Consider the following 25,368-nt stretch of genomic DNA (forward strand, 5'->3'; position numbering starts at 1 on the left):
TTTAGTAACATTACTTGTGGAGAAATACCATAGAGTCTTTCCTAAAAGATACGCAATCCATAGTCCCATCTTGTGTGTTATGTACTGGTTTTTGCATATTAGCCTGGCTAAGCTGATGCTAGTAGGAGGAGACTACTGAAGTCAGAAGACATATTTTTTCCTTTGGCTATTGAGATGTGGCAGGGGGTTGTATTTGCAATACTTCATTAACACTATATATGTTTTCTTCCATTTAGAGCAAGGAAAATGACTGCTTGAATTGGGTTGAAAATTCTGCTGTTTTCTTCACACGCAGCTCCAGTTTTTCACAAAATCATTTTGTTCTAAGAAAGGCTCCACTTGGTTCAGAGCATTGCATACAAAAATACATAGGATACTGTTTGTGCTTGTATTGAAGGAACTTATTTCAGTTGACTTGGAAGAAAACAAAATTTTAAATCTGGAAATTACCTATGGGGTTTTTTTGAAAATGAATTTTAAAAAAGTTTTACATGCCAATGAGAATTATTTTAAGAATCACAAATCAGTTGTGAAGACAGGTGGATATGATTCTCTTTCTCCAGGTAGTTAGGTTGTAAGCCACAAAGTCAAGTCCAACTCTGATTTTATTGGATCAGGGACACATTCTTCTGTAACTTAGTAATCAAGTAATCATTGTTTGTTCAGGTAGGTTTTTTTATTGTTCACAATAACCCCAGTTATTGTGGGTTCAAGTTCTGTTGTTTTATCATTTACATCTTAGTGTTGGTAAAATTTATAGAGATTGACTGCAATAATCTCCCTTGCTCTGCAATTAACAGCGAGTTCATCTTTTGGCACTTAAAAGGTGTATGCTGATACACCAATAAGTGGTATTTACTGGCAGCTAAATGGAATAACTTTTGTGTTCTCAGGTGATACTTCCAGGAGAATACTCAATATTTCCCAATGTTTCGCTCATCTCTGTATTGACAAAATCTACCTCTAGATATATCTCTAGTGGTATTTCCTGGCTCACATCCCATGCTGTTCAGTTTGAAAGTTTACCCTGAAGTGTATAAGGTATTTTATTTTGCTGGATGTGCATATATGGCTAAAAATCTCAGTTTAATAATCTTGTGCAGCTCAAAGCTCACCTGGATATTTTGAAGTGATTGAAATTCTTAGTTTTAGCACACTTAAAGAAGTTGTATGGGCTGTGAGCTGGCAGTAGTCAGACATACCAAAGGGTTCCCATACTTTATTCTGACCACAACCTGGTTGTTGTCATTCACATATATGAAGTGCTGCTCCCCTCTGTGTAGTTGTAGAGCTCTCATTCTCTTTAGAGGTTTTCCATCCTAATGTACTGAAAAGCAAGTACTAATATAGAGGAGACTTATGTTTCTTTACTAAACAGTAATGTTCTAATGACAAAATAGGTATGTTATGAGGTTTACTTTAAGAGGATTCCAAAGAGTATATATAATTCATTAACATTTTTTCCAGCACTTTTAAAATTTGTTTTAGGTATGTTTAAGATTATCTTCCTAATCTTCATTGAAAAGCCATTTCTTGATTAAAAATATCACATTAGTTTATGCTTCTGTACTTAGGGCTGCTTCTGGTTGTTAGCTTATCATTTTTTTCTGTGCACTTAAAGACTTCCCTAGCTTTTATCTATGGTGTGAATTAGGTGTGAACCCAAGTCCAAAGCCAGTCCCTAATATGAAGCATTGAATTGTTCTTTACCCAGCATTCTTCTACCCAGTTTCAGAAGTTTGGCCTTCTCCTAGGCTTAGTTTTGTCTAGATAAGCAATCAGCAAGATTAAACAGAAAAAGCATAGGCCATAGGACTGAGCCAGCATGTGCCTGCCTTAAACCTACCAGTATAAATGTTGCTCTGTGAGCAATTCTGGATTCAGGAAAACAGTAGAAATAAGAACAGAGGCTAGATGGTGATACACTAGTAGCTGAGCTACATGGGGAGGTGCTGGTCAACAGGGACTAACAAAAAATTACATTGGTCATGTCTGTGTATAGGAAGCCAGAGGAGAAAAGAAGGCATAGAAATGGAGAAAGCTGCAGGAAAAGCATCTGAAAAATGGCTTGAGGAAAGAAAGGAAGGGGAATTTTTGGTCGTAGTGTCAGTTTTGAAACTGTAAGCAAACAAATCATGTCCTGATGTTAAATTTCTACTGTGTTTAGTGAAACAAGATCTTGGGGGCTAGAGATTATTTGACAAACACAGCCATATCAAAGAGCTAGTCAATTCTATCATTATTTTTGCCTTCTAACTGAATCATGCCCAGTTACTGGCATGATTTGCTTCTTTCTACCACCAGCAAAAAAAGTCCCTGGAAGTTTTAGAATGTGGATTGCTTTTACTTGTGCCACCTATTTGTTTCTTTGTTATGTATCTCACAAGTAGGGCAATAAAATCAGACCAATCACTTTTTCCTTCTGCTTTGCCAGTGTTGATACAACACTTTTTTCTTACAGACAATATTTAAGTGAATCTGCTTTCTGTCAGTTATTTTACTTAATACATTTCTAAAATATTCTATCATTACTTTCAAACATTTTTCCCTGCTCTACCTAATCCTATTCTTAGGCCTTAATGATGGTATCCTTTTAGTGTATAGGCTATAAAGCTGCTGACAGATGTCATTCATACAATATGGAATCTTATAGCAACCACCTCCTCTTGGTTGCTTGTTTGATACTTTATTGGATTTTCAAGGGTAAAGATAAAACCAATCTTACAACTAACATCTGTGTTTTCATGCAGTACACCAACCCAACCAAACATTAGGAACAACATATTCATCAAAGGACTTTTCCAAGGAAGAAAGGGTTGAGGGGCTAGAATTTGGTTGATTAAAAGAACAGAGAAATGTTTGTACCAGATGCTCTTTGGTTACTCTTGTTTCAACACGGCTAAAATATGGTTATGCCTTCATCAAAAGAGATTAGTTTTCACATGCTGATTTATAATAGCATATTGTCAAAAAGAACTTTCGAGGTAGTTCTGTAAAAGTACTAACATAGAGGAATGATTCTGACTTCAGTATTGGCAAGTAACAGCCATATTCTCTTCAGGTACAAAAAGTCAGGCCATTTTTCTATACCTTTATTTAGCAGCCTTTTTATTTTCAACCTGTTGTAGCATCAATTAAAGTCAGGTGGGGGGGGAAACACCAAAAACCAAACCCAAACCTTTTTTTGCCTCCTTTCTTTTGGATAAGACATGTTAAATATCAGTTAATCCCTGAGGGGGAACTATTGTTGCAGGAGCCTGCTTAATTTTAAACAGAACTTCTCTAATGAAAAGAGTATCCAACTATAATTGCTACTTGTTTAGAGTAATTTTTTTCCTCCTCTCTTAACAGGTGGCCATTGATGAGCGCATCAGGCAATTGCATGAAGCTCACAGGGATTTTGGCCCTACTTCCCAGCATTTTCTTACCAGTGAGTAATTTCCCATTTTTCTTGCTCAGCTTGCATACAGTTAACTGATATTTTTGTAGCCATGTGGTGCTTATCGTTGCTATGAGTTTCTATTTTAGACTGTATTATAATGTTTTTAATTTTTTTCATTACTGGGAGTAGAAGACTGTTAAATAAGTTCATATAGTCCAAGGTAAAAGGAAAATATGTGCCAGTATCAAGTCTGTGAATGCAAGGCTGGGCTTCATTGTTTAAGGTTCTCTTTTAGGACTATTGAATTAAAATTATATTAAAAATTGTAAGAGTTTCTGATGATTGTAACCCAGAAAGAATTCAACAAAATTTGAATTTGGTTTATCTGTTCAAAGAAATATTCATCTCATAAAAAGGGCAAAATAAGACCTGCAGGAAGAAATATTTTGCAGGATTAGATCACTTAGCAGAGCAGTGAGAGGATCAAAACCATAGTGGGAAAGTTGGCAGAAGGATGGCAGTTAAGTAAGCTTTTTACAACTCTGCATAAAATATAATTGCCTGTAATATTCCCACTCCACCTCCACACGCACTCCTATCAAGGATGTTTTGAAGTACACTGAAAGACAACTTGGAACACCTTCAAAGCTCCAAGGCAGTGACTAAAGTGAAGCTTCTTAAAGGCCATTGTCTTTTCTATTGTACTTCAATTAAGGAAAGTAAACAATAAAACTTTATTTAAGAGATTATATCAGCAGAACAGAACACAGTCACAGGATAATGGTCCCCTACATGCAGAGGGACAAGCTATCCAGACATCAGAAATAGATGTCACTATTATTGCACAGCTATGTTCACAGTGGGGTAGGGAACAAACTTTTCTTCAGCTGATACTGCATTGTAATTTTAATTTGTTAACCATTTTTACACTGGAAATCTCAATGGGAAACAGAAAATTCTCAGTGGGGTGAACTGCAAATTCAAAGCCAGAGTCAATGTTGTGCCATATAAGCCTAATGCAGGCTCGCAGTTGTTCAACACTGCATCTTATTTTGTCAAATTATGATCCTGTGAAGAAACAAGCCCTATTTTTGTTATTTCTACTACTTTTTCAAAATCTCTTTTAAGTAACTCTTAAGCACTGGGAATAACTTGTCAGCTCAATACATACAACTGCAAATCAGACTTGTCAAGATTGAACGTGTGAGGGTTGTTACGGGTATACGACATGAATGCAATGTGTAAGCAGATGCCTGTTTTTCTGCTGACATAAAGTGTATTCCTGGTGAAAGAATAAATTTTAAGGGTAGATTAAGCAAGCCTATACTGCAATCTAGAAGACACTGGAGTGACTTGAACTAGGTCATTGTCCTCTGTGTCAGTGCTGAGTGCACCCAGGCAACTTATGTGACAGTTATGTCCCAGACTCATTCTGCCTGTATTACTGATAAACTAGACCAATCTAAAAGTTGCTCAGTGTTATGATAGTCACCTCTTTTAGCCCACCCACCATTAGTGAGATAATACATTATTCTTCTATGTACTAACCAGAACCAGCAAAGAGTAGAAATCATTCTGGACACTTCTCACCACTTGAGGATCACTTTAGGAAAAGGAGCCAGGTGAAAACATGTTGACTTTGGAAATAGCCAAATCACTGAGAAAAAGTGGATATGTGTATTTGTTCTCTCTCTTTCTTAGATGTGTGCGCAAATACGTATTCTTACATGTGCATGCAAAAGGTAGGTATTTGAAGCACTGAAAATATCTACAGAATCCTTCCCAAGTATAAGTGTTCAGTCACTGAAAATTGCCCATTCATTTATCAGTTCCATCTTTCATAAGCATCGAATTCCAAAAGCATCAAGCTCCTTGGTATCATGCACTATTACTACACCCGAGGAAAATACCACACTTTCCGTGTACTACCTCTGCACTCCTACACTGATGGAAGCATATCTGTTGGAGAGGTAACACTGCAGGAGGGAGAGTGCCAGAGCCTTGCCATCTAGCACTAGTCTTGTTTCTATATCTGTACTTCTGGGGATGAACAAGTCAAACATAAGGATTGCTAAACAGAATTCTGCAGGTCAAATGAAGGTGAATTTGTTGGCTTGTAAGTGATCTTTCAGTGCATGGCAAACAGAGTCCAAGCTGGATCAGTCTAGCTGTGGCAACAACAGTGAATAGATGAATCACAATAATTCTGCTCTCTGGTTTTATTTTATAAGCTCAACTCTCAGAGCGTTTTTATCCAAGGAGCTGAGAAACACATAAGATCAATGCAAATTGTAATAAGTAATAAGGAAAATAAACATTTTATTGGCTATTTCATACCTAATTTATATGCCAGTAATAATTAGTTAATCCTCTCAAACTCAGCATCAACTTTCCTTCTACCATACATGCTTGCTCACCCTAAGGTACGAGTGATAATCTTCAGCTCCCAACTGTGTTTATATATCTATATGAAAAATTATCCTTTTAGAGTTGATCTACCTTTAAGTAGTTCTACTAAAAGGGTGGTACTGTAGTCAAGTTCACATTAAATCAGTGATTGAATTGCATTTCTCTCCTATCTGGAAGAAATAAATATGAACTGATAATCTGTGTTAATGTTTTTTGTGTTTGTTTTATATAAAGAAATTACAGCATCATCTGTCTGTTTCTGCTTGGTTGGAAGTGAAGTCACATAGGGCTGTTGAAAACCTAGCACAGAAATAATGGGGGAGTGATGCAGGGACCTCATATTTGTCATGCCCTGTGCAGGCAAGGAATCAAGTGGTAGTCCCTGTTTCTAAGCATTTGCAGCCTGTTCTAAGAGCTATTGTTATAGCTGTTTCTGACAGAGATGGGAAAGAAGGTGTGCACTAGAAAGATAAGGAGTGAAAAAAAGAAAAAAAAAAAGTCTCCTCCTTTGTAGAATTTTTTAATTTAGGGACAATTTTTCTCCATTGTCCTTTCATGCAGTTCGATCTTCTCTTTCCACTCTTTCTTCTTTTAAATGACCGGGTGACAGTGTTTATCTATACTGTGGCACAGGATAATTCAGACATCTCCTAGTTGTGAGGTTAAAATAATGACAAAGGAGCTAGTACACACTTGTCTCTATAGCAAGGCTTTGGGCTGCCTGCAGATATAAAGGCCTCTCATCAAAACTGGCCCTTACTTTTCTGCTAGCACATGACCTTGACTCTCTCCAGGCCTCCTACACTTTTTGCTGGGTGCTCTCCCCTCAGTCCTTGATCTTCTGATCAGTCCTTCATGCTTCCCTAAACTTATTTCACACTGCTAGTCTCCACGGAGTCCTAGCTCCTCAGTTTAATCCTTGGCAAGGAGAGAGGCTCCCAGCATTCACAGCAATAGCTGAAAAATGTATTACATGTGTAAGACATTATATCATGAATCCACAGAGTGAGTTTCTTGGTTTTGAAGGTTTTGCTGTTTAATTAGAATGATCTAAATTGGGGTACTAAAAAAAAAAAATCTCCTTTCTATTAAAGAGAAACTGGTAAATATTTAGCAAGGTAATTAAAGTCAGTGATCCTTTCAAGGATGATGGTGCTTAATTTGGAAGTGTGAAAAAGACTACCTGCAAATTTCAAACATAATGCCAGATCCAGAGGTTTCAGTGACTCCTCTGGAATAATTTTACTTTTTTGACCTCTTTTATTTTTCTCTGTGATGCTGTCTCTTACAAAGAATGGGATTAATTGTCTCTTGTTGGAGGACCCACCTATATTTGTCACAACAGTTATTTTTTTTTTGAGATGCAATAAATGAGAGGTAGGATCGATGTCAGATTGTTTTTAATATCTTTTCCTATGCTAGCCAGCCTCCCATCAATCCTATTTTTAATGTGATAGCTCATTCACATGCATTACTTGTGATCGCCAGAAAATAGAAGGTATTACATCTTTTAAAAGCATAAGCAAACCTTGTAATTTACTGTCCAGCTCCAGTATGAGCCATCTGTTAGTATGTACAGCATGTCAATGAAGTGACTACATGAAATACTTCTCAGATATAACTGTCAATTACTTACGAGCATGACTGGAAGATCCCAGGTGTTGCTTGTGATTCCCAAGCTCACAGAACATGAACTATTGTCGAGTGAAGAACCTGGAAATAGGAGGAACAGAAAGAACATTTAGGTTTGCAAGTCTAAAAGGTTGATTAACATCTAGCTACCATTTTCTGATTTGTATTTCCCAGGCTACAAAGTTCTGCTACCTAGATATATCAGTACCAGACTTAAATCTGCATACTTAAATATGTTGTAGGAACTGTATTTTAACTTGAGATACCTACCTATACCTTTAAATTCTGGACTTCCAAGCAGGAACAGCACTGACTTCAATATGAAATGAGGCAGTCATAGCAGCTTTCATTCAGAAACAGAAAGGTTACCAACTCTGGAGCCAACAGTTTGTATTGCAAGCTGCTGCATTTTATGTCAGAAAATTGTTGCTTAAAAATAAAAAATATTATTGCAGCTATGGGCTATGTAACCTAAGTCTCTCCTTCTCAGGATAAGCTCAGAGCTGTTAAGGTTCAGATCTGTTGTTTTTTTTTTTCTTCTTCTTTCTGTGCCTTTGTGATTTCCTTCAGTTATTTAGGCCACTATCCTGAGAAATTGGAGATGTGGGTCTGGGTGAGTGCTTAGATTATTATACAAGGCAAAGATTGGTGAAGCTCTTTCTTGTGCAGGCAGGCATATTTAAAAGGGCAAGTCCTGCTAATTAAGACAGCTGCCTCTAAAACTGACACGGCCCTGGGACTCTTAAGACACTTTACTCATCCACCTGATAGATTATTTTCCAGTGCTAACAGCTATATCTTTGTCTTATTTCTCACTGCAGGCATTATATTGTCTTCCAGATATCATTTTTGACATGCAGATGTTGAAGATCATGTCCACTCATCCATGTCTTTTGGATATATGATTTAATATTTTTAGATATCACATTGAAGGTTTTGAATAAAAAAATATTACCAGGTAGTAAGATAAAGATAGAGGATAAGTGGTTACAAAAGAATTGGCCTAACTCTGAGAACTCTCTGGAAGCAAAGGGATTTTATTATTATATTTAAATATGGTCATATTAGCTACAGGAGCCTGGGTGCTAGAAAACTTTTTTCTACTTTCTGACAAATAAAAAATGACTGCATGTGCTTCTGAAAAAGGAAAAAAGTATTAAAATACCAACAAAAAGTTCACTTCAACAGGTCTTGACATTGTTATCACTGTGAATTTGTAGCATCTCTGGGCACCAATTCAACATCAAGACTTGTGTGATGGGTAAATCAGGCTTGAAGTTAGGGAAAAATGTCTTCTGTCCATTTGTGTGTTGTTTAGAATATTGTAACCACAGCTACAACTTTTGGCAGTGCTAGCCTTTGCCTGACTGCTAAAGGTTTTTAAGAGAAATATAACACTGGCATATTTTGAGAGAATGTGCTTATTCTTATTTCTGGAATAAAATTACTAGAATTAATTTTACAGTGAAAGTATGTCATCAGGTCATATGATCACCAGTCCTTCTCTTGCGGGCTTTAAATTTTCCATTATATTTACTTCTCCAGAAAACCACAGAGAATCTCTCCATAAAACTTAATAATATGTTTGATTCACAATGAAATAGGTATAAAGCTGGAATTCCATAAATCCTATGTTTTCCTTTTTCTTGCACTTTTATGTTAAGTGACCCTTTCCACTATAATGCATTGGGGTACAAATTTCTGAACAAAATGATACAGTCAGTTTTCAAATTATGATGTTCTCCCCCTCTCTTCACCTGGAAGCAAGCAAGTTTTCCTTGCAATTAATATCTTGTCTTTGTGAAAAAAAATGTTTCCAATAAAAAATAACTTAGAATAGTAGTTAAAAATAATACCTTCTAAATCTCTCTCGTGTTCTTGGTTTTCATTTGTCATCAATTTAAAAATGCTGTATAGTATTTATTTTAAAGCAGAGGGGTTTTTGGGGGGACTGGTCAGGAAAATTGCTGTCTTTTTTAATAGCAGCCTAATTAATTTCTGTATTTTATTCTTGTTTGGTAGATAATCCTATATTCTGCAATGCTAAATAATTTGCAAGCAATCAAATATTATCTTTTACTCTTAATGCGCATAAGACTCAAAAAATGGGTTATTGCCTATATACTTTTGTCCACTGTCTCAATTGGTATGTTGCTAAGACAGAATCTTCCCCCCAATATTTTATAATCTTTTTGGAGTAACATTGGATCTGTGAAGCCTAAATGAAAACTAATTCATTTTTTACACTGCCAGGTTTAACTCTGATGCATTTAACCATGCACCCATGTTGTCATGATATGTATGTTGTGTTCAGTTTAGGACATTCCTTTGTCTTTCAACTCCAGGATTGTGGTACAATAGATAAATTCTATATTATAATTCTGCTATGTTTTGTTATATGACATGGAATATTTATGAAATATTTATTTTTCTATTTATCTAATCCCATTTGCATAAAAATCACCACCAATTTGATTAGGTCATTTTATGACCTCATTTGATGAGGCAGTTTTAGAGATTTTTATTCTTAAGAGCAGAAGTTAGCAGTATGAAGTACCTGTAACTTGGGATATGTGGATCGATACAGACTATATCACTTTGCTGTATTTCAAGAAGTATTTCTTTATTAAACAAGTAGATGCTTGTGTTTTTGCCATTTTACAGTAGTGTGACATTTAAGAAAATGAGCATTAGATGAATTTTATACTTCACATTACAAGTGGCATTTGGAAACTTCTAAAAAAACTATTCATGATTAAAGGTGTGCATTATTTAGGTTGTATCATATAATGTTGACCCTAGGCTGCAGGTGAGAAATCTTAAGTCATCCGAAATATCCCATCAGGAAACACAGGATGGAAAGGCATCTTTTATAACTCTTGTAAAATGACCATCGCTGTAATTGGCCCTGATAACGTGCTGAACTTTTTCATGACTAATAATCCCTTCTTCAAATTGGTTGCAAGGGTGCTGCAAATAGTATATTCAGTAAATGTCTGCATCTGTGCTACAGCGACAGACAGTGCTGCTAGTGTTGCAGGGAAGTAGTAAGTGTTTGCTTGGGTTTAAGGACAGCAGAACCCAAGCTGAGAAAGAGCTCTCTATCTCTGAAATGCCCACAGATCCATCCATGTGTGCAACACCATGAGCTAGGGCTTGGAGCAGAATAGACCCCATGCTGTCTAGTCCTTATGAAAGACAGGTTTTGCTTGATGTTTCTGCCTTGTAGCTTCTAAATTGTGTGCTCAGTGTATTCTGACATCAGTTTCTCAACCACACAATGCAACATTAGACCTCAGTGCCACACACCGCAATCAGATTGTTCTTTGGTCTCACCTAGTACAATAATAAATACACATAATTTAGAAATCAATTCTCTATAAATCGGTGGGGGGGAGGGAATCGTAATTTACAGATGTGTAGTGACATTTGTTGCAAAGGATCTCAAAGAACTCACAGGTTATGCAAACACTTCTGTTGTGCCATTGTCATGCGGGCATATGTATTGGAGATGGCATCCTGCCAGCGTGTATCATGAACTGATATGGAGGGAAACATTGTTTTAGCACATTCTCTCAGAAGAGAAGCATAAGCTCTTTATAGTCTGTCGAGAGCAATAGTTTCTCATTTATAATGGTCTCATTTGAAAATAATTGGAATAGTAGTCAATGCATCTTTGAAAGGTTAAGGTACCTCACACAGATGTGAACTTCTGATTCTCAAGGCATCAGTCTTTCCAGATGCAAAGCTTGTCTCATCATTTCGTCCTCCCTGTCTGCCTTTGTCTGAAGTCACCAACTCCATACCTTGCTGAAGTGAAAATAATTGCTGTGAAGACAAACCTTCTGTGAATAAATAAATTCCTGGCTCTATGTTTGCATAAAGATATTAATGATGATAATGCTAGATAGAGCAATGTAAGGCATGCAGGTAGAATTCCTAGGATGAACCAGTGAATTATTAGCATTATTAAAATGTGAACATAATTAAGTACCTTGCTGAGTTACAGCTACTATGACCACCAAGCGGGTAACGCAGGTCTTGATTGTGAACATAAAAATGAGCTCAGCTTTAACTATCATGATGCTGAAATGCATATATAATAAATATAATAAATTTCTAAGAAAAAAATAATTGAGAAGATAGATATAACAGTGTATGGTCACCAGGCAGTGCTACTTTGTGGTTTCTGTCCTAAAACTGTTTCCCAATACTTTAACCCCTAGTGACATACAAAAAAAATCTTTTGACTCATATTTAGAACTGAAAATGTACATTCATGCCGTTATAGAGTGACTAGAAGTGTGTGCTGACTATGTAAATAAGTACCACTAAGAATAGCTTAAATGTGGGCATACTAAATTTACTCTTTAAATAGCTGGAGGCGAAATAGTTTGCTATTTGTAAACATACATGTATTTTTCATTGTGTTTGTAGTGCTAAAGTGAAATATTTATCAGATTATTTTTTGTAATATCAACACAGATAAAATTATACCATCGTCCTATTTAATATTTCATTCAGGTCCTTGCATAGATTAAACACTGCTGAAGTTCAGAGAGCCAGCATGCTACCATTTCATTATACATTCTGCAAACAAGGATGTAGACTTACTGTCAAGAACCATGTTCACTTAAGCTGAATAGGCAAAGCAAGTCTTGGATGTTAGCACACCAACAGAAAGAAATAAAACTCCCAAATTAGGTAACCATTAAAATGTATGTCAATGCAAATAAAGTATAGGGAAACTTAAATTCACTTTTAAAATGCCCCATATTTTGTGGTGGTATTTAATTTCAGTCAACAGCATTGCAAGTAGCTAGGTGTATGGTAATGGGTTCTTACACTGTGCAAGCTAGAACAATAAAACACTTTTGAATTACACTTAGCAAACAGGAAAATGTCTGCTTCTTGAGTGCTGTAGCACTCAGGGATACTAGAGTGTCATATAAAAAAGTCTTTGCTGGCAAGAGTTTTAGATGGACTAATAAAATGGTCTTAACAAGAAATTAAATATATGTCCATTACCTGCACTAGGTTTATAATGGATAGTAAACCTGTACCAGTATCCAGAGATAAGAAACAGCTGTTCTGAGCTTCTGCCAAAAATTAAATTATTATTCTCTTAGCATAGCTGTAAAAAGTACCATGTATTTTGTCAACTCAAATTTATGCAAGGCTAGAATCATCCAGGAAACCAAAAGTGTATTATAGACAGCTTCACTGCAATCTCTTGAAGGAACACTAAATCCAATTATGCAGAACATCACAGAATTGTTTGTTATTCTTAAAGCACTTAGTTTCTTATGAAAGCAAAGTATTTGTTCCTCTTCTAATGTATCAAGAACACTATTGTATGCAAGATTCTGTGATAATAAGTTATGACTGCAAAGCTCTTACCCAGACTAATTCAGAAGCAACAGAAGAAATACACTTTCCAAAAAATATGCAGCAATCTATTCTGTTTAGGTATTGAACTGAAAACAAATTTTAAAGTGGAAGAACTGTAGTTTGGTGGTATTCCAGTGGGAAATATTAATGATTGGTTTAATGATTGTAATAATGATGTAAGAAGGTCAATTTTTAGTTAATACTGAAGGGTTATTTTCAAAAATTATAATTTAGTATAATCCTATTTGAATTAGTCCTCAGATAATACCAACTCCCATGGGTAAGAAACCTTATCATTGTCACTGAGTAGGAATTTTAAAACTGTTTGATGGACCACATATTAACACACAGGTTAGTATTATGGAATAAAAACATATAAAGAAATCAGCAAGTCATTGATAGTGTAAAATGAAACCGTAATCTATGTCTAACTCCTTGGTTTCAGCTTCCATCCCCCTTTAGATGATGGAGAACATTGGATCAGTCACCAAAATTACATTTACAGAAGCTTATGTTCTCACCAGTAGAAAAAATAATTAAGCATCAAGGTTAAGAGTTTTGCATGAACCTAAAAATAGGGTTAAAAGTAGGACATGTTCCCTTATTTTAACATAGTTAACATAAAACAATTACATGATACTCTATTTTTGATAGTTTTTGCATTCCTATAAATTATGTAACAGATTATATCCTTACATCATTTGAGGCTATAGCACTACAGAAACTGAGAAGCTGCGTGCACATTGCAGCTACAGCTTGTGCTACTGAAAAGAGCCAGCTTAATGAACGGCAACCTTGGCCTTCACAGCCCTTCAGCTACACAGCCTATGAACATTGAACAAAATGACAGTCCCTCTCCCAAGGAGGAGTATATGATCATAGATAAATTATGAGTGTATCTGAGTATTTGTACTTGTATATGAAAATGCACACAGTCCTGTGCTCTTGTATGTGTAGGTCATGATACAGACTTCAGTGGCGTTGCAGCATGCTATTTTTCTATGAGCTCTAACACTGTAATTCAAATTCTGCGTTTCCTGCACACTTTGAAAGTTACCTGTTTTCATGGTTCATACCTTTGAAATTTCATTTCACCCTTCTTTTTTAAAAAATGCAAAACTGTATAAGTTATAGGAAAGCAATACACTCAGCTACAGATGGTTAGTTGGGGGTTGAAGACAACAGCAGGGCCTACAAAGATGCTGTGGTAGGCTTTTCATAAATCCTTGGCCACCAGCAATCTAAAACAGGATTATCATATTCATATTTCTTCCAGACATATTCCTTCCTTTCCCTATCTTCTCAGCATTGTCTCAAATGTATGTGAAACCCATTGTTCCACTTGCCAGTCTGTACCCTCTTCTGAGTTGCTTTTCCTTCTCCTTTTCAGACCATCTAGAATGTCTCCAACTTCCTCCACTGTTGCTATCTGATTTATGTCCCTTCTGTGGGGTCCCTAGGCACCTTCCAGCCCTGCTTCAAAATTCATGTGCATGTGGCTACAAAAATAGCAAGATTTCTCTATGCAGCAATTTTTATAAGAATGTTTCATCTCTTTCCTCCAATTCTTGCCTGTGCTCCAGTACATGGGTGTTGCATTTTAGGGGGGAATTAATTTGGTAAGAGATGAATCCCCTTGCATTTTAGCCGGTCCTCAGAGATTAGAGGGGCTAGGGCTGGCTGGACTTATCTCTTAATAGGTATGCCAATTATGGCTGTGACTATAGTCTGACCCGGATGCACGAACAGCCCGTATGCTGTAGGTCCAGTTGCATACAAGAGAAGCAGTCAGGTTTATGAATAGTATGGTTTATTCTTATGCAACATGTACAGGTTCTTTGAGATTGCCTACGATAAATGCACAAACTGTAGGTTGGCTGTATAGCACTACACAAAAGAAAAACAATTGCAATCACACGTACATAATTCCCGGGTAATCACTTGGCGTAGCCAAGGGCTCAAATCTTACCAAAAGGCGTCCCTTGGGGGGGGGGGCAAGGAGCACAAATCCATCGATCTGTCCCTCCAATTTGGTGTCAGATTATTGTCCCTCCGAGTTAGACACAAACTTGGGGTAGTATTGATCTTAGTATGTATGTGTGAGTGGGTGGGACTGTAGTCATGCCATTATCTTTTGAGTAACAACACAGCACATTCCTTGATGTGAGAGGTACAGCTGGTTTTTGTGGGAAAAAGAGGGAGGATGAGAAACAAGGCTGGCTGGCTACTGCAAAAATTCTTGAGATAAGTAAAAGAATGGGACCGCACAGCCTACACCTTGCTTCTCGTTCCTCCCTGGTGCCATAGCAAACACAAATCACTGGACCTCCATCCCATCTTGTGCTTGCTCTGGGCACCCTGTGTCAAAGAAATGTGTGTTTTACAGATTTCTCACTGGTTTACTTTTCTCACGCTTCCAACACTTAACAATGGACAAGAGAGGGGCAGTATATTTCATTCTGCAGACTGACTTCTGTGAATCTGGTTAACAATTCTGGTACAAAATATAGGAAATGTGTATATTAGTCATTTTTATTTGTATGAACTGTGATTTGTTGACTTTGTTAAAGTACCTGCAGATGGGGAGTGGTGTTTTTAAAGTATCTATTTTGAATAAGAGAGGGAAAGAAAGTACTCAGAGCCAAATGATCAAGCAGCTAATTACTAGTTGTCTTGGTAACCATTGTTTTCCTTTGTGAACAGCAGGGGTCACTAAAAAGAAGGGTTACACTGGATGAAGCAAACAGGCTTTTTCTTCCCTCCACTAGATCACTTTTCATATATTTTCTTTTTTAATCACTACATTAAAAAAAAAAAAGTTCTTGGTCCTACTGGTTTTGACAGATAACAAACTCTTAATAAAAAAGCTATCTTCTGATTATGGCCTAAACTGTAAGTTTTCTCTGCCTGTAATAAAACATCTAATAAAAAAATCAGTCTCAATTGTTTTGCCAACGAGTTTTATAAAAACTTTGTTAAAAAATATTTTCATTGTAACTTAATGTTGATATTTAACACTGTGATAGTCAGGAGTGAGTAATGTCACTTCCTCTCTATTTCTTGTGATCACACTGTCATTTTCTCCATTTTTTGCTGTTACTGAAAGTCAATAAGACACAATTAGTAATGTGGAGCAATAAAAAGAAAATTACTCCCCATTTAGAACAAGTCAACAAGAGAATAAACAAAATACTTAGATGCTCTCTCAGTGTAACTTCACTCAACATGAAATGTGAACAAGCGCGTAATTCCATTCCTAGAAGGATGGAAAGCGCTGACCACACAAGGAAAGAAGTTGAAGACAACCCAGTCAAACACATTAGCAGGAGGAACACTATAAAAGAACACACCAGAAGACAGGTTGCTTGCTCTGCTTCGTATCTGTTCTGTAAGGTTAGTAGTCAAGGAGGATTTTTTGTATTTATCTTTGCAGCTGAATGAGTTCAGTTTCTCTCAGATTAGGGCAGAAATTTCAGAACAGCAGGTTAATCCTTCCTGCCTTCATGGGCAACTGAGCAAACAGACCTGTATCGGTGTGGTCGAGCGTAAAATTGTAATTCTAGAGATTAACGTTGTCTTTCATGTTTGAACTTGACCTCCATGTTCTCTTCTAGGTATGTTTGTATGTATGAATGCATGTGTGCATTTATTTATTTGTTTGTTTGTTTCTTTGTTGTTAACAGCTTCTGTCCAAGGCCCCTGGGAGAGGGCAATCTCACCAAACAAAGTGCCATATTATATCAAGTGAGTATAAACAGTAATTCATTCCAGATATTTACATTTGTCATTTAAGAGGATACTTAGTAATTTTCTTAGATTACCATGAACTGCTCCTATGGTGTCTAAGTGGGAAGAACAAACAGGAGTGAAATGTGAAATAAATTTCACAGAAGTGTGTTATTTAAAAGCACAGTAGGATGCACTGATTTGTAAATTCTTTGGGTTTATGTTACTGTAAATCACCTGCAAACTAAGTAAAGCTTTGGGGTATCTGGATTATAGTTTAATTTGTACCATTACCCACTGAAGAGTATGTATGGCAGGTTTTGAAAAACAAACAAAAAAAAAATGAATTGCAGTTGTGAATGTGATACGCTGTTTTTTTCAACCTAGCAATGCACATACTTTATACTATGAATTCCTTTAGGGACGGTACTTGAAAAAGTCTGTAACTGAGGAATGACAAGGGACAAATTATTCCCTATGCACTATTTTTTTAGAGTTTAGTTCCCCAATTTAAGCTAGTTTGCTTTGAGACATGTGTATGCATAACAAATTAGAAGAAAATTTTAAAAATCAATAATTTGGAGACACCTGCTTCTAATGCCCTAAAGAGAGCTACTACACAGCAAATAAGAAAGACGTTTTAATACATTTTTCCTTTTCTTTTTAGTTCTTTATTATTTGTAATATGTGCCTTGAACTACTTATACATAACTTCTGAATGAAACAGGTGATGCAATACCTGTGATAAAGACTGTAGTGCAAGTGACAAAACATGGGTGGTGTTTAATACACATATTCACATGTTCCTCCTTATATTCCCAAAACACTTTACAAACTCAACTAGTGTCACTGAAGCCATCTGGCTGCAGATAGCTCTTTCAGTGGTACTTCAGTTCCAACCTTCACAACAAGGTGAACTGCAACAGCAGCTTCAGAGTTTGAGTTACACATGAAGAAACCCAAGTCTGTAGTGCAGTTCAGAGGTACACTTATACCTGGCTAAGTTGGTTTAATGTTGTGTTAAATTTGTAATTTTTCCACTGTTTATATTTGGCTATGAATAATGAAACAGTCACAAAGAAACTGGAAAGCTCTATCAAAGAGGAGGGGCAACCTACAGGAGACAAATGCTGGAAAGCGAGTCAATGCTCTGGCATGTAAGAGTCAGTTTATGTCACTATCATGAAGGAAAAGATCCTCTTTGCTTTCCCATGGCATGAAATGCCATTACTGGGGAGAGATGCCTTGGAAATTCTTAATGTAGGCACAAGATGCTCTCCTTCGCACCTCTCTCTGTGCTACTCGTATCCAGCAGCCATGGGTAACTGTTGACTCTTTGTGCTAAAATGGTCAGTAGTGTTCTTGCTTTTCCTTGCTAGATTTTAGTTGTCTTCTGTTCTAGGCCATTTACAAATTCAAAGGAATACACTTGTTTTAATTTGTTCACTTTAGAAAAATCTTAATAGCCATAAAAAGTTGTAGCACCACTAGTTTAATTAAAGTTTTATCTTTTATAGAAAAACTTGCTGTCCTTGAGATGTAAAACGAACCAGTCAAGTTATAATGACTCTTAGTGAGCAGTCACATCTACTTCTTTCTCCAGTGGTCCTCAGCCATTTTTTTATTTTCATTCATTCTCGTCACTTGTATTTCATATTTACACACAACTAAATTGTTTTCTGTACCATTCTGGCTTTTAAATTTAGCATATTCTTTCTTTAATTTTTGACCTATTACTCTTCTACCAATTGTTAATTCTCTAAAAGACGTTCCATGAAGACTAAGCAGCTACAGACAGCGTTCTCTTCATGTTTACATAATTTTCTTTCTCATCAGTGTAGAATATTGGTGCTAGCCCCCTTCATTAACCAGACTTGCTACACATTTTATTGTTTGTCACTTTATCTGTTTTCCTTTGATGCTTAACTGTTTTATCTCATCATTTCACATTTACAATGACACAGTATTTGATAAATCCACAAATCAGGCAGTACTTAGTGCTAAATATTCAGCAGCAATGTTTACTTACAGCTAGATATCTTCAAATCTTGTGATTTTCCTGGTTAAAATTTCATTTTTATACAGTTGATTAATCTGTAGCAACTAGTTGCCTCTAAAGCTTATCACTTCAATAATTCCTTCTTGAGATTATTCACACCAGTATCTTTTTTTTTTCAAATTGGATTGGCATAGGCGTCATTGCCATGGAAAATACCATTCTCAACAGTGTATACAACCTGTTTCAGCTGTTTCCAGTCTCTGCCACTTTGTAGTTGCTTGGCCTACCGTCAGCCTCATGAAAATTTCAGTCTAATGGCCTTACACCAGCTGCTGCATTCTGGTGGATTTCCCTCCACCCTTTTATGTGCTTCCCTCCTTATGGGGGTGACAAGCTAGGCCAATGGTTCAGCCCCACCTCTCTATTCACCAGTGAACTGAGAAATCAAATTTTTGTGTTCCAGCACAGCAGAAGTGTTTTGGCTTCTCAAGCAGCAAGTGGACATTGCTACCTGGGTACTGAGCACTTCCCCAGTGCACAAGGTGCTACTGAGTTAAAAACCTTTCTGTTTTGTCTCTGAATTAAAACATGTAAAATTGCTCGAAAACACATTTTATCCAACCCTTTTCTTTTCGACCTTTTTTCTTCCTTGATATATTCCTTGTGTCTAGTATGGGATTTAAAGCTTTCATTAGGTTAAAAAAGGAAAGGAATATAAAAAATAGTTTTCAGTTTAATCAGTCCTGTTCCCTGAAAACCTTGATCCTACTCTTACTGGAGTGCAACATAGAAAATGGGAAGGCAGAAGCAGGCACAGGCATGTCTGTACTCTTTAAAAATGTTTTAGTTATTCATTAAAATTTCTAAACTTAAGTTTTCAGGAGACAAACCAGGCAATTACTGTACCTCAGAAATCTGAAAAGCAAATGGAAAAAATGCACAGCACAAAGACTACTGAATACACATCAAAAGATAAAAAAGTCTCAAAATCTAAAAAAGACAGATAATGAAGGTAAGGAGGCTGCAGATTTTAACACCATAATTCAGGTTAGATCACATCTTAGCAGAGCTCACCCCATGATGAAAGGGATCTCACATGTGTATGCATGCACACGCACATTCTTATCTTCCAATCAAACAGATAGAGGAGCTGCTCCAAAGCAGTGATAGATAGCAAAATCAAATGTCTACTTTGGATTTTCAACACCAGAAGCAGCATTCAGTCATGCTGCACAACCCAATTCCTCTTCAGTGTTTGTCGTCCCGGAGCACAAGGGGATATTAAGCAGCTATACTCTGAATCATGTTTGCATCTCTTGTGTACGTCTTATCCTGTGCTCAGCAAATGTGTCCATTACACAGTGCTAGGAGATCTCTGTTGCCTTGGAGTAAGGAGGAGGAGTTGGATTGAAGTCTGCAACATACCTTCCTTCTAAAAAAAATTCAGTATTCCTGCCATCACGATGTCTTGAAATTTAGTAGGTGTGACTTCTATATTTGTACTAATCTTTGACATTATTTTTCCTCTGTATAACTGACTTGCCAGTTAATAGTGTCTGTCTTCTTACCCTCTTGCTGTGCCCATTCTTTTGAAGGATTTAAAATGCTTCTGCAAAAATACAGTAGTTTTTTATCTCAGTACTTCCCACAAAGGAAGACTTCCAAGTTATTTCCCAGCCAAGCTTATTTCCTTATACAGATTATAGCAGTTCACTGAACTTTGTCCTGCTGAGGGCAAAGCTGGATTCTCGGGAGCATAGATTTTACTCCTTGAGAAGATCCATATGAGCCTATCTATATAAATTAGCTATGCAGTGAGCTAACTCCAAGGACTGTGCATCTCCACTTGCTTACTTTCTTCCACATTGTAGTTTCCTATGAGAGCATTTGACTTGCATTAAACATACCAGCTTGTGACATACTTTCTTGTTAGTTTCAGATTCTTCAGTCTTTCCATCCTTCATACTGGAGATCTAGTGGGCCAGTTTCTATAAACATACTTCTTTGTTGTCTTAATTTTTAATCTCCCTTTTAATTGTTGTTTAACCATGCAGAATTTCAACACAGAAAAAAGCTAAGAGCCCTGAGTTTTCATTGTAAAAGCAAACAGATTAGAGCCATGATTCTTTTACTTTTGTTCAACTTGGAGACAGGATAAATGAATCTATCTGAATTAAATTCTACTAAGATAAAATAAAGCAAAGAGTTGCTGTTCTGGTAAAATCACTTGGGTTAATTGTTTCTTCTGCAGAATGTAGATAAGTATGAGCTACAAAAAGTAGTGGGAAATATGTGTCAGACAGCAGAGACATGGAGAACCATAAATAAATAATGCATGACTATGTATATGTAGTGAGTGAAGCTGTGAGCATGCTATGAAAACCATGTGTATAGCTGACAGTTAACCTATCTGCCAAGTACCAAAAGGGTATTATTTTGGCTTCTTAAAAGCACACCTATTATGACCTTTTCCCGTATTTCAGTCTGAACTCTTCATACGAAAATTGAAACTATTGTGAAGGAAGAAAAAGGTATAATACTTTTCAGTCTTCCTTTATGTGATGTAAATCGTCATGCTGTCTAGCAAAAAAATCTAAATGAAATATCTGATATTTCCTAGAGGTTTGTCCAAGTGCAGAGTTTATCATTTGTAGGGCTGTGAAGCCTTGGTTCCAAAACTTGTCACGAAAATTTAAACTCTGAGTGTAAATAAATGAGAAATCTTGAGCCTTTAACTACCTTTAAAATGAAAGAGGAGGTTATAAACAGATGTGTTCCTGCTGACTGAGCAAGAGCACTCAGGGAAGATCCCGTGGGTCTGCTCTTCGTTACCATCTGTCAGCAGGGAGTTACTGCCCTCACTTGCAAAGTAACTGAAGGGGATTTAATTTGTTTTGAAATGAATTATAAGTACTCAGCAGCAATTTTATCGTATCCTAGATGGTGCAGGGACTGGGAGCAGGGCTGTAGCCTCTTGTTAGGGGCAGCAACTGATGGAAACCATGTGCTTTACCAACATAACAGCATGTAACGTAGTGCCTGCGGTGGAGGGCAGAGATCAGCTTCCTCAGGCACTTACACAACACTTACAGAGCTTGGTCCTCTTGATATGACAGTGCTCGTATTTGAGTGGATAGTAAATTTCTTAAGCTTTGTTGTCAGATTCATTCGGTACAAATGTTCACAAAGATTGTACAGTGTTAAGCATTTCAGAGAGGTTAAATGGTGCAGGGATAAATTTGTGCAGGTTAAATCTAAAAATGTGTTATGAAGGTAATGAGCTGGGTAAGAGAATTTTAGATGGCATCTGGCTTTCCTATTTTCCTAATTAAAAGGAATGTATCAACATTTTAAATCCATTAAATCCAGATACTCATTGTTTTCCAGCTCTGGGGCTAGGAGAGTAATAAATGAGCTATTTTAATAGGCAGTAATGTGAAAAGTAAACTTTTGATACTGTACAAGGAGTTCATCTCTTTATAGCGTAATAGAATATAATTACATAACCTTAAATATTTTATTGTAGCTGAAATTGTTATATTTATTGTAAGCTGAATGTGATTTTTGCTTGAATTTTACTTTTTACTTCATTTCTATCTGCTCCATTTTACTTCAGTTGTTAAATGTAGCCTGACTACATTTAACAACTGAAGTAAATGAATAAAAAATTAACATAGCCAATATAATTTTTACAAAGTTGAATGACATCTATACAATATGGTCCTATTTTGTAGAGTATATACCAGATCTTCCATGAAAAAGTAGATTTTACAGCTGCTCCTGATAGCTAAAATTTATTGCCGTATACTTCAAGCCCATGTTTTAAACATTGTGCGCTTAATGAGCAGGATTCAAAAATAGGAATTATGTTTGATTTCCACTGGAATGCTTTGAAGTTGAAAAGATTAGACACATTAAGCGAAAAAATAGAAAGATTTGCCTGTCAGACTTTTCTTTTTTTAAAGATCAATTACATACTTAATTTAGATGACAAAGAGAAGACAGCTTCTGACAACTGTCCAATGAAATCTTCAAGGAAATGGGGAACAATATCTCAGATTTTTTATATATTCTTGTTACACCAAGAAGTCTCATAATTCCTTTGTTTCCTGCAAAGACTGACAGCTCCTCCAAAGCAGGACTTGCCACATCCATTGTCTGCATTGCCCTTGGTTCAGTGTCTCTTTTGAGGCAGTTAGCTCCACAAATAAGCACACAATTTCCCCATTCCACATGAGAAAAATTTCATCCATATAATAAGAGAGCCAGCATTAAATTGATCCCTCTTCACCTACCGTGTCCTTTTTTTGTCCTCTTCATGATCTTATCAGTTTAATATAAGGCAGGACTATAATTATTTGTGTGTTTTAAGTTATGTTTCAATACCAGTTAAAAAGTACTGGATATGGACATATACAATTTACATCACCAGCTGTATTTGCTGTGGACACACAGGCTTTGGTAGACTATGTAATGTTCTAGTATTGGCATCTAGGGCAATGCAACGTCAAGAGAAGACTGAGGATGCAAGAACTGGACATATCAGCTAGGCTGCTTCTGATTCTTTAAGTGGCCTGTCTGTCAGGGCGAGGTCAGACTTTCACCCAGATTGACTTTTTTTCTGAAATGAACTCACTGAAGATGCTGAATCTCTCTTGTATTTCTTCTTTCTCTGACTTTCTACGATGCCAGTTCTACAGACTGCAATAAGTTCCTGTTTTTCAAAATATTCTCCACCTGCCTTGGCATATTTCTTCTCCTAAGCAATTTGTTTAGTCTGTACTTACTGAATCATGACTATGGATTATTTGACCCATTTCTCCCCTCGCTGAATCCCTTTCAATGATTTCTTCTTTTTTTTTTTTTTTTTTTCTTGTCAGATATTAGCTGCAATCAGTTCTGTGTTGCACATCAGTTCTGTGATATCCTTATCTTTAGACCTTCATCCTGAGAATTAATTTGTGTATATATTATGCTTAGGGGTCACAGATTCTAAGGGAAACATAAAATGAATGAACGAAGAACTGTATAAATGTCAGTAAGATTGCATTTAGACTTAAAGATTTTAACAAGTAGGTTAGGAATGATCAAATCTTATCTATATTCATTTTGCTTATTTCTCATTTTCTGATTTAAAAGTTGAACTTTATGAGATAAATTACAATTTCAAATATGATGTATAGGCTTGGCAGCCTCTTGCATGCTACATATTTGCTTTGAATTTCAAGTATTCATCAGATAAATTTTTATATTAGCAAATCTATTGCTAGATAATTTAAGAAAAACAAACCATTAAAAAAAAGCACATCACAACATCTCTGAATGAATTGCTTTTCTTACAAGTAGTTTTGATGAGACAAGCATTCATGTTTTTTCCATGGCAGTTGAGTTCAGAAAATGAGATTATGGTAAAACACAACAAATAGTCATTATCAAGTAGCACTCTTTATATAACCAGCCTAGCACAGACACCAAATGGTGTCTACAGCCTACTGAGTAGAGTAGTGAGTAGAGGTCAAATTTTGCTACCTAACACGTACTCATTCTGTGTGTCTAGGACCTCTTTTCCAGCAGGGCCAAAGTTTATTTGTGTAAATGCTGTATGTGTTAGGTTGGGGGCTTCAGGAGGGCACAAACTCAGTTAATACAGCAATAAATTACTAAGAATGAAGGTTTCTGTATATGTGTGAAGTTAGTATGAGATTTATTCTTCACTTTTATACTTCACACTTTATGATGTGAATTTACACATTATTATGTTAATGAAACTGTATGGTAAATTAATGTGGGGGATTAACATTCAGATTTGAATTTTCATGCAATAGATAAAGGTTGTAAAAAAATCTAAATATCTAAAACCACAGTAATTCAGTATCATTCAGGTATTTTTTATTTATCTAGATATCTGCTAGAAAACTTTCTATTATTTGAACATTGAAGTAGAAAAAAGGGCTTTACATATCTAGCTAGGAAATAGCCTAGACTGCCTTTTGAATTTCAATATGTACCTGTCTCCTGTTTTTCCTTTTCAAGATACTTTTTCTGTTCACTACTGCAGAGCTAATATAGGAGTAGGGGGAAAGATACGTTTTGCTGTGCTTCATTTTTAACAAAGTTAGCTCTGTTTGGTTTTTTTTTTTGTTTAAAAGCTTTATTATTGGAGACAATGTTGTAAAACTTAACACTTGAGGGTATGACATCCTGCATGAAGCATACTAAGAAAAATTGCTAGAGTGAGGGGTTACAGGCATGGAGTTAAAATTTAAAGGGCTAGCTAGAAAACTACTTGGGAAAACTGACTTGGGAACAGATGCTTCATACAAATATCCTAACTACATCACCAACATGAAACACCATGTTAAGATTTTAATCACAGCCCAAAGCATTTCTAGTTGAGACATGGGAGTAATACTTTGTTCATAATGAGGAGACACCTTTGCAGCAGGAAATATCCCATAAACATCTCAAAGAGATGGGAGTTAGAGTATATGGTCATACAAGTTTATTGGCTTTGTTCCAGTATTTTAGCTATTGTGACCTGAAAATGTGGAATAAACAAATATGAGGAAGACAAAGTAAGGTATTAAATTTCAATTGAATAAAAATACTAAAATACTAAAATAAGTTTTATTTCCAAGCAGTATTGTCCAATCCACCATCTGCTATCCTGGAGGTTCTGTAAGCAAACTGACATAAACTTTAACATTGTAATGAATGTGACAAAAACCTAACATTCTACTGCATACTGAAACAGAGAAAAGCTGCACCTTTGTTAGAAAATCAGAAGCTGCATATGTCCTCCCAGATCAGTGATTTTTATCTACTATTT

At 36.2% G+C, this 25,368-nt stretch overlaps 1 protein-coding gene across 10 annotated transcripts in view; it reads left to right on the plus strand.

Annotated features, from left to right (window-relative positions):
* DMD (dystrophin) overlaps positions 1-25,368 on the plus strand; it is a 1,145,544-nt gene that overhangs the window by 1,013,953 nt on the left and 106,223 nt on the right. For all 10 annotated transcript variants that reach the window (XM_074858566.1, XM_074858564.1, XM_074858568.1 and 7 more), the window contains 2 exons: positions 3,352-3,430; positions 16,498-16,558. In XM_074858566.1, the coding sequence (XP_074714667.1) occupies positions 3,352-3,430; positions 16,498-16,558 (140 nt within the window). The remainder of the gene's footprint in view (positions 1-3,351; positions 3,431-16,497; positions 16,559-25,368) is intronic.

Source organism: Strix uralensis, chromosome 2 (genome assembly GCF_047716275.1).
Source record: "Strix uralensis isolate ZFMK-TIS-50842 chromosome 2, bStrUra1, whole genome shotgun sequence".
Classification (NCBI taxonomy): domain Eukaryota; kingdom Metazoa; phylum Chordata; class Aves; order Strigiformes; family Strigidae; genus Strix; species Strix uralensis.